A 14,736-nucleotide genomic window follows, 5' to 3' on the forward strand; every position below is an offset into this window, starting at 1 on the left:
GAACCAGTTTAGTAATAGGGCGGTAAACACATAAAAATAATATGCAAGGGAGAGCATAACCACCCAAAAGAACAGTATCTGAAAGGTCAGAGGATTACCAGACACTTTTAATAATCACAGCAGCCTAGGAGTTGCTGAGAAACAGGGTGTGATTTAGGCTTTAGTTTCAACTTCACGATGGTCCAAATGGGAGAGGGATGGGGATGGAGGTATCGTGATGGTCTTCTCTGACCACCCAGAACCATGTGCCTGATGATTGATGCCAATCCCAAAGTTCCAATGTCTGCCTATGTTATATGGAGGAAAAAGGAGGGCAGCTATCATCCCACTTATGCCTCACCCTCCCTCTCCTCAACTAAGTTCCTTGGAGGAAATAATTATACCTGGGGCAGAGAGAGGACACAGAACACAACAGATGCAGCAAGCCAGGGTACCAGGAGCAGAGAGAGAATTTTGGATTGAAACCAATTAGCCTTTTCCCCCACTCCCCTCTAGTTCCTTGGGCACTGATGACTGATGACACTATCATCTTAAAACGTGTATCTGGGGAGAACACACCTGCTTAGCAACTGAGCACATACAGAGAAACAGCCTGGCAGTGTACTCAATGCAGCTGCTCTGTTGCTGAGTTGGCAAAGTAGAGACAAAGACATCCTTAACTTCCCAGGTACTAAAATAGGAAGAACCAGAAGCCAAGAGGATGATCAGGGCAAAATACTTATGGGGAAAATAGACAGCAGTGGACATGAACATCCTGAAACAAAGTGTCTTTGTTCCAGTGGATTCTCATCTTGCTCTTTATGTTTCCACTCTCGTTACCCATATAACCAGGATTCTCATTCTTCCTCCAGATACAAATCCTGGTTTTAGCAAAGGATCTTGCAAATGCCTTCAGACTGAGATATAAATGTTTGATACGGCTCAATGTGTTTCCTCTCCCAGGAATATTTGAGGAATCTATATGACTTAAGTCAAGAGAATGAAATAATGAATTATAGCATTTTTAAAAATGAGTACAGGGACTTTGGGACAGGGTGGTGAAAGACGGGAGAGAGACCTGTATGGAGAGCATCGTGTACTTAGAAGGCTCACCCTGGCACTTGGTGAGACAGTCTGATCTAAAAGACAGAAGTCAATGGACACCTACAGAAAGACAAGCAAAGTGGACAAGAACAATCTGTCCTGGGAATTAGGACGGTCAGGATCAGATAATTTCATTAATTCAACAAACATTTGTTGACGGCCAACCATGCAATGGAGATGAGGATGCCTGGATGAATTAACACACGGTCCGTATTCTCTGCTGTTTCTTGTCTAAAAGTAGTAAAATATAAGGCAGTGATGAGATCCTGGTATTTTAGGTGCAGCTACATAAGTAGACACAAGTACTCAAAGCCACAGGTGTATATCTCAAGAGATTTAATCAGACATCCTTACCCACAGCTCAAATTCTTCTAAAGTCGGTCACAGTGCTTCTTTCTTCTTTCTCTTCTGTTTTTGCTCTTCTCTTTTCTATCTGCTTTTACTTCACTTCATTCTTTTCTCTCTTTTTTTTTTTTTTCCTTTGCCCCACCGCTTTCTAATCTGTCCTTCCAGGAGAGAAGAGTAGTCTTCCCTATAAGGATTTCTGTGTGCTTACAAGCATAATCAATTTGCTTTTCACGTGTGTTCAGGACTGGCCCCAGAAGAATCTGAAGTTTAGCTCCTCATTTTCCACTACAATTTCATGGGCAAAGGGAGAAAGGTGGATATATGTGTGTCTGTGAGCACACGGGCACTTGGAGGGGTGCCTCTGCAGAATCAGCTCATGCATGTCTGTGTGCACGCACACAAGCACACACTCAGCTCCTGCCAGAACTTCAGACGCCACAGCCACTCCTTCTCAGAGAAGTTGCTCTAGCAACATGACCACATGGTGCAGGCACCTCCCAGGGCCTGACAGCTTTCTCCATGTCTGAACATGTTCTCATGTTCTCCTTTGCTGCACTGTTGTACACCCCAAATTCAACTGTAATGTATTTATCTTCTAGGTAGATGCCTGCTGAGGAAAGGCCCTCTGTACCTTGTGAAAGGTCATTGTAATACAACCCCCAACTGCACTAGGCTTCTAGGCCCCTACCCATCTCTATCTATCCATCTGTCAGGCGCCAGCTCAAGGTCTCCTCCCATAAGAAAGTGACTCTGTCCCGCCAATCTAACCAACTGTGCCAACCTATGGTCTTCTAAATTCTCATATCACTTATGGTTCCTAGAACTCATTTTGGATGGTTCATTTTATTGTTAATTATCTGAATGCCAATGAATTCTCCCTAACTGCTTTAAACTCTTCAAAAGCAATAATAGCTTTATAGTTTCCCACAGAAATTTGCAAATTATTGTGCTCAACTCTTTATTGATTGCTTGCCCAGCCTCAAACTGTGGGAAGAGAAGTATTAAAGAAATCATAGTCTGAGGTTGATTTTAGAACCCCTGCTGTGGGGACTCTCATTTCGTTTACATTTATATACATCTATGTTTATAACTGTCTGCTCACTCTCGTACAAACATGGTGCTGGTTTGTTGGCTCCAAGTGAGTTTTTTTTTGGTGAGGAACATTGGCCCTGAGCTAACAACACCTGTTGCCAATCTGCCTCATTTTGCTTGAGGAAGATTGTCCCTAAGCTAACATCTGTGCCAATCTTCCTCTATTTTGCCTGTGGGACACAGTCATAGCATGGCTTGATGAGCAGTGTGTAGGTCCATGCCCAGGATTCGAACCCATGAACCAGGGCTGCTGAAGTGGAGCACGTGAACTTAACTACTATGTCACTGGGCTGGCCCCCAAGAGATTTTGAACAAAAGCTTTGATACCCTGTGACTGATCAGGCTGTTCTGCTTTTTGTGGCCACAGAGGACTTTTCTCTGACTTTCTGTTTCATAAATGAAACTTTCCATGTCAATGTGTTATTGATGTATTGCCTGTGTTTTCATCCCTAGTTTCCTCTCTCCAAGAGTCACAAAGACCTTAGGCAAAGCTTGGAAGGACCCAACATGTGGTAGAAAAAATTGTCATGTACAATCTACAGGTTAGAGCAAACTACAGCAAAAACAAACAACCTGAGGACTGAGAAATCTCTGGTATTCCAAATTAGTCAGAAACTATTTCGGAATCTGTTCATTGCTGGAAGGAGTGCGGGATCTTTGCAGAGAAAGGCAGCAAAGATGAATGGAGAGCTGGAAACTAGGACCCTGGAGAAGAAATGTTTATGGGTTCATTTGGCCTGGAGAAAAGAGAGCTGTAAAATGACTTGGAGGTGATCTTTAATGCATGAAGGAGTGTTATAGGAAGACAATAGACCCACAGTAGGTACCCAAAGACCCTTCATTTATGATGAAGCTAGTAACCAACACTTCACCATCTCTAAGAAGGCCTGAAAAGGAGGACATGGCCTTTTATTATAGCAGTTGGGATTCTGGTTAGATATTAAAATGACCTTTTCTACAATGAGGGTTGTTAAAAAACCGCATTGTATTTCTGAGGGAGATTGTGAGATCTCCTTTCAGAAAGTCTCTAAAAAAACAGCATGACTTTACCATAGTCTACAGTTATTTTATTTTTTTGGTCAAAGCTGGTGAGAAGGGCTAAATGACCTTTCATAGCCCCTTTGAACCTCAGAGTTCAAGGAATAGGGATTAACAAGTTCAACGGCTTTATGAATTATACTCATACCTAGTCATTTATAGTAGACAGTGTCCCCAAAGGACTAAATAGAAGGGCTGTTTACTAAGTTTACCTTTCTCTTCACATGACTCCCATCTGAAAGACATATTGATGCCACTTACTGATGGAAATTTAACTCAATTCCTGTGTTACGAGCTTAACTATATATCACATTAGAATCTATTTTACTGGACTTGAGAGCAACACAGAATTAATAAAGGAGCTTAGCAAATGCCTTTCAAAATATATGATATTCTGTTTTATCTCCTATTAGATATTGTAGAATGAACGTTGCTCCCAATTCAGAAAAAAACAAAAACAAAAAACAGCTTGAATTGGTTCATATAAGAGACAGTGAATTCCTAAGGAATCCACACAATAAATATTCACAAACAGGGGACTGAGAGAGGGAAATCAAATCAAAGACTAAAGAGCCAGCAGCTGCGCTGGACTCCCATAGAAGCCAGGAAACAGCCATCCAGGGACCAGCGCTGGGCCCCGGTGCAGGCAGTGCCGTGGACACAGCGTGATGGGCCAAAATATGCAATTGCATGCTGAAACAGGATACAACAGAAGTTATTGTTAGAGTTGTTTATACTTGCTGTCATCGAGAAGGAACATTTTTTTCTTTAACACACCATAAAATAGCTTTTAAGTGATCAGCTAGGGTCAACCACAGCGAGCAATTCCAATTATATTTGCATCACTCCGACTCTCACAACGCCTTAAGCAGTCAACAACTCGGCGTTTCCAATCACCCATCCTTAAAAACCTCATTATTGTTATGATGGTGATTGTTGTTTCATTGTTGCAATTAATAACAACAATAGCACATTCTTAAATAGCACTTCTTATATGCCAGGCACTGTTCTAGTACTTTCCCTTACTACCTCATTTTAATCCTTCCAACAACACTATAAAAATGTCTCCATTTAGATGTGTAAACTGAGGCAAAAAAAATCCCTAGCTTGGCCCAAAGCCTCAGGGTTGGTAAGTAGCAGAGCTGAGGTTCAACTCCAGGCGGTCTGGCTCTAGAATTGATGACCTGGCCCATCTTTCCCTATCCAGACTTTACCTCAGTCCTTCTGATCACACTGCCTCACTACCTCTCAATGAAAAGGTGATCCAGTAACTGAGCACTAAGCTTGTGCTCGGTTCTCTGAGAACTACAGATCTGACCACATTCACCCTCACAACCAAATCTGTTTGATGTAGGAATTTTATTTCCTCTTTCACATATGATGACGTAGGTTCAGATAAAGTAGAACCTTACTCAAGGCTTCATAATTAGAAAACGATGAAGCCAGGGTTTGGACACACATCTGTCTTTACTCCTAAGTGGCTTAACCCTTACACTGTGGCTTCCCTGCCTCTCCTCTCTGCTCTCTGTGCGCCTGCGCCCAGGTTAACTTGCCCCACTGGAGGAAGTCACAAACCATACTGGCTGGTATCACCAAAAAACCGATGCTATGCAAACTCTCCTGGGCCTTCCCTGCAGCTGAATAATGATTTTATTCATGGCCTATGACCAAATAACATTTTTCATCAAAACAGTTACTCTGAACTTTGTTTCCTTTCTTCCAGACTCCTCCTTCTCACCTGCCCTTCTTTCTAGTTGAAAAAACAGAGGCCATCCCGTGTCAGCTCACTCCCCTACAACTCAAAATTCCTCTGCTCCTTCATGCATTTTTCCTTTCCTTTCCTCTGTTCCCTGAAGAGCTGCTCCTCCTCTGTGTCAGGCCATCTCTGATCCCGCCTTCTCCTGCCTCTTGGGGGACCTGGCCTCATTCATTATTCCCTTTTAGTCCTGCATCTTCAAACCTTCCCTCCACACCTCAGCCTTGCCCTCTGCCTACAAACACAGTGTAGTCTCTCTAATCATCTCTCCCCAAATTCTTACCCCAGCTTACTCTCTGATAAGCTGTTCAGAGTACAGGTGTTTTTACATCCACAGAGTTCTCAGCTTGGTTTAAAAGAACTTTAAGCATTTTTTAACATTAAACATTTCTTAACATATGTTCCATGATTTCCCTAACCAGTTAACCCCTGTCTCTGTTAAAATAAAAGAATAAATAGAGTACATGTGTAAGATGAGAAAATGTTTTAGGAAGCATGAAAAATTACACTGTGCGAAGAGGAAACTTATCCTCCGACCATCCCTTCTCCAAAAGTAAACACTCTGGATAGTATCTTTGAGAACTTTCAGGAAAAAACCAAAAATTTAAATGTCCTTCATTTGTTTTTTCTTTCTTTACCCTAAAGTCTCCAGATTACACTTCCTTTACTGTACTTCGCTTTTCTTTTCATGTACAATATCTCATAGATCTTTCCTTACCAGAACCTACAGACCTATTTTATTTCTTTTTACATCTGCCTGGCCCATCGCCAGGCTGCATGATAATTTAACTAGTCCACTATTTCTCTGTCATTTGATTGCTCCTACTGTTGCTTCCCTCTTTAAAGTCTGTCTTTTGCACAAACCATGTTCCCTCTTGAAGGCTGCTGACAGCCACTGCATCAGCAGTAATGTTCTCTGTCTTATTCTTTACCTCTGCTCTGCAGCAGTGGACAAGAATAGCTAACCCTCCTTCCAGAAAAAAAAAAAAGCCTTTAAATTTGATTCTCCTGCCTCCTCCCTTCTTATTGTTTAGTAACTACACTTCATTCTCCCCATTCTATAAACGAGTTTTAGAGTTCAGGTCTCGGCCCTCTTTTCTTTCTCTCTGCTCATCTAATTGGATGATCACTCACACACAGATAGTGCTAACTATTCCCTCGATGCCGAACAGTCTCAAATCAAGATCTCCGGCCTCATCTCTTCTCTGAAGATCTCATCCTCTATTTTCTCCCAGCTCCGTGGACAAAATCACTTGCATGTTGTGCTAACATCTCAAATTTGTCACCTGATTTACAGATTCATCACCCTCATCTCTTCAAATATTTCCTTCTCTTGAATTCTCTTTGTCTTGTAATGACACCACCAGTGACCAGGCTTGAGATCACAGACTCATTCTTCATTCTGTTTCCATTGACTCTTTCCCCAAACCACTCACACACCTTGCTGATTGTATTTCAAGGGCCTCTCATGTTTCAGTTTCAATAGGAGGCACTCCAGCTGACACCTACTTTGGACAGTCTCATCTGACATAGTATCCATGCCTCCAGTCTTTGATCAATCTGAACCATTTTACATGTGGATTATTCGTTCCAAACACAGTCTGGTACTGCCACTCCAATACCTTTCAATGACTCTCTAGTAGGTATTGAGTCCACTCCAACAGGGACTTATCTTACAGCTCAAGACACTTTATGCTTTGCCTCATCCCATTTTTCAACTGCTTTTGCATTTTTCTCATCCATATGGACCCTACTCTCTGGCCAAACCTGATTCCTCAATTTTTTGTTCAAGTCGACCTTGTTCTTCAGCAGACTGGCTTTTTTTCTTTTTGTTCAGCTTTTTGCTCTTACAGAAAGGCTCTTCTCTCCCATATCTGTTTCAATTCTAACCATTCTTCCAAGATTGGCGATAAAGGTAATCTACTTTATAAAATATTTCTTGATAGTGCACATTCAGACACATTTTATTCCTCCTTTTAACAAAAATTACCAGACTTAGCAAATAAAAATATGACACAATTAAATTTGAACTTCAGATCAACAATGGCTAATTTTAGTACAAGTCGTTCCTATGCAATATTTGGGACATGCTTATGCTAAAAATGTATTCCTTGTTTATCTGAAATTCAAATTTAAGTAGGGGTCCTCTATTTTACCTGGTAACTCTACCTTTGGATTGCAAAAGAACTGTGTTTTTTTCCCTTTGGATAGGAAGACCAAGTTAAAATTGGGGATAAAGTCAAAGAGAACAGGATTTGAACTCTGGCCCTTGAGAAAATGACTTCACTTTATTTACTTTCCTATTCTGAGAAGTATAAACTCTCTAAACTTTGAATATACTAACAGGTGGAGAGATGGAGCCTGTACCCTGGGTTATCCTGATGCTGGAGAACATACTGGTTCATCACTTATTCACCATGTCTGTGCTTAGTTTTGAGGTATTTCATGAACAAAATCCCATCACGTCCATTGAGGGCAGAGTCAATGACATCATTGCAAAAGGTAGTAAGAAAAGGTATACACCTATGACGGGATAAAAATTAGATAATAAAAAAATTCAAAGTGGTAATAAAATTACAAATGTTGCACATATATACGGGTTGAATTGATTCATAGTAGGAATCATTCTGAAGGACAAAGCAAGTCATGTAATTTGTGGAAAGTGCTATATTTATGTAATTGAATACAATCAGCAGGAGATGAAGAAAAATGATGGGAAAAATAGGAAAAGAATTGTGTTTTAAAGCATGGCTAGAAGATTAGCATTGATGCCATTAGCCTAATGTTAGTTTAGAAGAGCCCAGAAGTCTGTTGAGAGTTTAAAAGTATGGCCCAAATTCACAGTCAGTTCTATGGGTTCAAGGTGTTATTCAAGTCTACACAGCCTGAAAGAAATGTTCAAAATGCCAGTGTAGACCACACATCTTCTGAGGGACTCCCTAACTCTGTGAAGATCATAAAGGATAGGGATTCCCAGACTCCATATTATTCCACTACAGATGAAGGCAGAGCATTTTGGGAAAAGATGTAGAATGGAACGTGTGTTAGTGGGGAGAAGAGCATTCCTGGTTTTCAGACTTTAAGGACACATTCGGGCCATTCTTTGATGGAAATGATTCTGGGAAACATACATTTTGGGCTCTAACCTAATACCTGGCACAGAATAGATGATTATTAAACATTGTTTCCTTACTTCCTCTTTTCTCAAATCGTTTATCATCTCCTACCTTGTACTGAAGTTGTGGGAAAGAAATATTTATTTTTCCTTCATGTTTCACTGGGCCAAGACTATTTATACAGAATAATTGTAGTAAGTATGTATTACATGTAATAGCTACTGCATGAATGAGTAAAAATGAATGCATAGAAGCAAAAATCTTAATTTTCAACTTAACAATAAAAGGCCCAGTGAGGAGTTAGCAGGAAGATGTAAGACTATAACTTGACAAATATTTATTGAACATCTAATACATACTAGGCACAGTGGTAAATGTGGTATAAGGATGAATAAGACTCTATACTGTCTAGCAGAAGGAAGAGATTATGTCTATCAGGAAGGGAATCCAGGCTAGTATAAGGACGATGAAATAGGGAAATAGTTTGATACTTGTCAAATTACAGGGGTAACTAACCCAGACTCGGTTGGGGCGAGTGGCGGGGTTTGGTGAAGGCCTTGCAGAAGTAACACCTAAGCAGAGACCTGAAGGAAGAATAAGTTAAACAGGTTAAGTATTAGGTGGAGGGAAAGAGTTTTCAGGCAGAAGTAACAGAATGTATAAGGTACTCTATGCCCAATGGGAATAGGCTATTCAAAACTAAGATGCTTTGTTTGGCTGAAGAATATTGGAAGTAAAAGATGCAATGATTAAGCTGATTGAGAGAAGCTGATGTGATTAAGAAAAGAAAGCTGAGACCAGATCATGTATGTTAAGTACTTTGGGCTTTACCTGAAAAATAATGGTGAGCTATTGAAGAGGTTTAAACATGGAGGCGATGTGACCAGAATTCATGTTTTAGAAAGATCAGATAAATTGATATAGGGCAAGACTGTATACAGGGCTGCAACTGTAGAAATCCTGGTTTGGAATGAAGATGGCCTGAACTTTTTAAACTTTTCTTCTGGGATACCATTTTCTTTTCATCTGGTTTTTCTCTTACTATACTGGCTATTACTTTTCTGTCTCCTCTGTGGTGATTTCTGACCTTCTTTACATCTAAATGTTGATGTCCTTCAGCGTTTGGTCTTCAGATCTCTTCCCTTTTCTATTCACACTCATTATCTGGTGATCTCATTCAACCTAAAGGCTTTAAATATCATCTGGACACTGACAAGCCCCAGATTTATGTCACCAGCCAGGACACTCCTCTGTCCTCCAGACTCGTATTTTCAATTGCCTACTCAACTTCTCCATTTAGACGTTTAATGGGTATCTCAAACTTAGCATTTGTAACACCGAATGCTTTATTTGCCCTCCAGATTTGCTAGACCAAGTTTTCCCCAAATCAGTAATGGCAACTCCATCCTTCTAACTGCGTAGCCAAAATTTTGGAATCACCCATAATACTTTTCTTTCTCTCATACTATATGTTCAACCCATCAGCAAATCTTTTTGACTCTGCCTTCAAAAGATATCCAGAATACAACTTGTTTTTACAATTTCCGATGTTATCTCTCTGGCTCAAGCCACAGCCATCTTGAACTTAGGTATTGTAATAGCCTAGATTATTGTAATAGATTATTGTTACAAAAGATCATTGTAACAGGGCTCCTTGCTTCTGCTCTGGTTCCCGATATGTTTAAACTCAACACAGCAGGCAGAGTTTATCCTTGAAAATATTAGTTCATGTCACTATGAATAAAAACCTTCAATGGCTTCCCATCTTGCTTGCAGCAAAGTTCAAAGTCATTACAATGGCCTATAACGCACTTGGCAGTTACCCCCTTGCCCCACATCTCTGATCTTAGCTACTCCCTTTGCCACGCTGCTCCAGATACCCTGGCCTCCTTACTGCTCCTGATACCCCAAGGAAGCTCCCACCTCACAGCCTTTGCATCCTGCTGTTCCCTTTGCTGGCATGCTCGCCCCCCAGATATCCAGAATGTTTGTTTCCTTGCTTTTCTTCAAGTCTCTTGTGAAACGTAACTTTATCACAGAGACCTCTGAACACCTTCTACAAAAATGCAGCACTCCCTCCAACCCTGCCCGAGCCCCTTACCCAGCTTCATTTCACTTCACAACACTTACTACTATCTCCATGGCACTGAGCACTACATATTTTCTGGTCTGTTTCCATTTCCGCTCACTTAGACTGTGAGCTTTGTGGAAGCAGAAACTGTTTCTGTTTTGCTCAGTGTTGATTTTCCACCACCTAGAACATTTCCTAGCACATGGTGAGCACTCAATAAATAAGCGTTGAATGAATAAAGGGAAGACAGGAATAGAGTGAAAATGGAGAGAGGCTGATGAACTTGAGATCTATTTAGGTGGTAAAATAGTCAGATTGCAATGATTTATTGGGTATTAAGCAGAAGGGGGAGGACGAGGGGAGAGAGTCCTAGGCAGCTCTCCAATTTTCAGACCTAGAATTAAGTTGATGGTATAGTATTCACTGAACTAGAGAAGATGGGACAGAACTGTATTGAGAACAGGGACAGACAAGGATAAATTCAATTTTGAAAAAATTGAGATTAAGGTTTTCAGGAGATTTTCAACTGGAGATGTCCTGATGGTAGCTTACTCTAAAACTATTGGATTTGTGCTTAGCATGCATCTCTATTAGGTATGAAATGACTATGTGGAAAGGAGAGGAAGAGAGACTGTGTGGTTCTGAGTTATTTTCTAGGGGAAGGGTAAGTTCTTTTCATCCCTAAGGTGAACCTGCTCAATTAGCCACTTCTTAGGAGCTCACAGCTTTTCAGAAAGCCACATTCCACAAGAAGTCTCATTGTCTGAACACAACCATTTCTCAGTCTGACTCTGGGGGTGCGTGTTTGCCATTCAGAATCTACTATATTTTACTGCACCTCCTGACATTGTTACACAACATTTATTGAAAGCACATTTGATGGTAATGAAGTTTCTATTAACTATGATTAAATCTCATAAAGCACCTGAAGATAATTTAAGATGTGCAGAAGCAGAAAATGAAACATTCGGTTTAGTACATTAGGAAACGTAATTGATTAAATTATCTCATTTACAATAAGTGCTTTCATGAGCTACGCCGTGCACATATTTTCCCCAGTTTGTCATTATGATTTGCCAACAGATACCTTAAGACTTCACTTTCTTTTTACACCTCCCTGCAACCCAAAGTTGGCTCCTCGGCCCGCCTGCTCACAGAGGACTGCGTGCAAGGCTCTGAGTGATGTTTTCTATCCACCAGGCCTTGCGGAGGATCATGTGTACAGCTATATATAGGAGCAGGTTGTTTCTCAATTATCTTCATAATTGACTTTGATTTTGCATCAGTAATGATTCATGTCGTCTTAAACTAAGCCCCTCTTTCACTGAACAACCACAGCCTGAATTTGTATAATGCACTCCTAACCACGCAACTTACAGAACCCCGATTAGATTCCTCGGGGAGACTTTAGCAATCACATTGGTTCTGTGAAGAGTTTATTTTTAGGAAATCACAAATTAAAACAGTTTAAGCAATTCCATTGCAGTATCCAGCAATTAAGCATGGTGTTCAGGAGCGAGATCCCCAAGCAAAAACTAATTCAGAAATCCCTGAGGACTAGAAATAGCTACTGTGGGGTTTATGGCTGGAAGTACTGATGTAACCAAATTAGAATGATACAGGACTCACAAACTAAGCATGAAATTAATTTTTAAAAAGCACATGTGCATTTCTAAGTAACTCTCTCATTGGCCACTACACGGATAGCCATGCTCTTGCTGGCGTTACACACGAGAACCAGTGGATGGCATGGGCTCTATGACCAGGAGGCAATTGAAAGTACACTTACTCCAGCTGTCATCCTGAGGTCTTGACCCAGGCACAAGGCAAATATTCAATGACCTGTTTTTTACTCTCTCCCTCAACATGCACATGCATATACACATACACACAGCCAGGTTTCCCCACCTTCGATCTTCCTGTGAGTTCAAAATGAAGTATGCAAGATATCAGAGGACCACTACCTAAGAACCAGTAATGACTGTAAGGACAGCAGATAGGGAAGAGAAGTTAAGAAAGTTTGTTGCTCTGCAAAGTTCTCGGACTCTGCCTGTGATGGCATCTTTATATGAAAACCTGCCTGAAGCAGCATAATGAAGTATGAACATAACAGCCTTACTAGATCTTTCTCTCATGTCTCCTGATCCCCAGGTACTAGGTCCGAAGGTACCTATTTCTGTCTATTGTCACAGGGTCTTAATTCTTTCAAAGACATTAGCTAATAAGAGCTATTAACCCTCCCAAGCTACTTGAATTTTAAACACCAGGATTTAAAAGATCAGAAGCCATTCATCTTATCCCACTGTAGGAGATACTGGCCAGGGACATCTTCCACAAGCTTTACAAACCAAACCAGCCAGGCAGTTGTCTAACTCTCCTTTTGCCAAGAGCGGTATTGCTGACACCTTTCCATCTTGAGGTTTCCCTAGTTTTCTTTACATATTTCTGAATGCTTGAGAACCATTTGGGGGACTTATTAACATGGAGATGCTCTGGAGCCACCCTCCCTCCCACCCCTGCAGCAGAATTTCTAGTTCATTTGATCTATTCTGAGGTGGGGCATATTAAACAAGCTCCCACCACACCCCAAGATTCTGATGCACGTGGTCGCTGATTCACCTTTTGAGAAACATTTTTCTAAGACAGTGGTCCTCAAACCAAGCTGCACGTTGAAATCACCTGATGATCTTTAAAATTAGGAATTCCTGGATTCTAAGCCACGCCCATTCAGATTCTATTGGTCTGGGGGTACAGCCTGGGAATTGGGATTTAAAAAAAAAAAAATCCACCTCCAGGTGGCTCTAAAGTCCAGGCAAGGCTGAAAACTACTGGGTCAAAGGCTGAGCTGCCAACAATTCAAGCTGTGTTGCTTTTCCCAAATCCACTGTATGCATAAGGTGGAGATAATGCAAAGGTCTCTGCAGGAAGCAAGGCTATGTACAGAGAGCTCAAGCCAGCACCGACACCCAAATTTTTAGTTCCTGATGGTTTCACTGTGGAATACCGTTTCCTAAATTCTCCAGTTGCCGTGGATTTCATGGTTTGCCTCTCAGCCACCCCCTCCTCCGAGGTGGAGAAGCTTGGTGTCAGCCTGTTTCCCAAGGCTGCTCTCATGAAAGCGTGTACTGACAAATATTTATTAATTTTAATGCTATAAATCTCCTCAGAAATAAGAATCCTAGATGACATTTGCAGAGAAATGGACTTACAGGCAGGCGGAATCAAGAGGAGAGATTTACTTTTATTCTGAGGGAGGGGAGGGGCGTGCATATTTCTTTTCGATTTCAACCTCTGATATGTGACTCCAAACCCCGTGAGGAGAAGCCCTGAAATCCCCGGATCTTTCTTACAAACTTCAATTCCATTTGGCTCCTAAACAAATACAACAGTAAGGCAACAAATATGAGAAAAATTATATTCACAAGAGGAAAAATAACTTACTTTGGGGTTTTATTTCATGAAGAGGTTTTTTATCTAAAAGAAAGAAAGAGAAAAAGAAAGTTGCATTTAATAAATTTACACGGAGCAGATATATTTCCTATAGCACTTTATGTCTACTTCTAACCATGAAATGTCTTTTCTGTTTTTGCAGACAATATGGATTATGTTGTCTGTATTTTTCCTTCTCATCCTAATTTTTTTCTCCTTTGCAATGTTTTTTTGAGGATGGGTTGCTTCATTCTTTTTATGTTCCCTCAGGCTTACTAGAGTTTCTCTCTGTTGCATTTGCTAGATTCTTATCAGCACGAAGAGAGCAGTGAGCTTGCAGCCTATCCCTTTTTTATATACAGCTGGAAGACTGCTCAGGTAAGGGATGTTATTTCACTATATATGATGATAGAAAAATGAACCAGTGAATAAATATTTAAAGGGCTTCCGCATTGGTTTGCAGTTATAGCCAGGATAAAAAGTTCCAAAGTATGCCATTTATCCATTCTTGTTATGGGTACAATACTGTGAGCATACTGAAGGTTTGTTTTTAAGAAATCATACTTTTGGGTATCATGTCTCTTATCTGTTAAAATGGGTACGATCTCTCTTAATGGAAAGGTGTCATTCTGTAATCATGGTATTGAGCAGTGCAGTGGTCAGATGAGATGGCTAAAGAGAAAAGACATTCAGCCTCTTCCTTAAGCAGGGCCATAGGAGCCAGAGCTCAGATTGAGACATTTTTGTCAATTCTCCTGTTGTCCTCCAACCACCCTCTCCTGTCTGGTCTCCCATCACCAAGT

General features: G+C 40.8%; 1 protein-coding gene across 9 annotated transcripts in view; it reads right to left on the reverse strand.

The window, feature by feature from the left end:
* UNC5D (unc-5 netrin receptor D) overlaps positions 1-14,736 on the reverse strand; it is a 490,573-nt gene that overhangs the window by 74,163 nt on the left and 401,674 nt on the right. For 6 of the 9 annotated variants that reach the window (XM_023630501.2, XM_070253543.1, XM_070253542.1 and 3 more), the window contains one exon: positions 13,946-13,978. The exons of the other annotated variants lie outside the window; for them this stretch is intronic. In XM_023630501.2, coding sequence (XP_023486269.2) covers positions 13,946-13,978 — 33 coding nt within the window. The remainder of the gene's footprint in view (positions 1-13,945; positions 13,979-14,736) is intronic. 9 annotated transcript variants of the gene reach the window in all.

This window comes from Equus caballus, chromosome 27 (genome assembly GCF_041296265.1).
Source record: "Equus caballus isolate H_3958 breed thoroughbred chromosome 27, TB-T2T, whole genome shotgun sequence".
Lineage (NCBI taxonomy): Eukaryota > Metazoa > Chordata > Mammalia > Perissodactyla > Equidae > Equus > Equus caballus.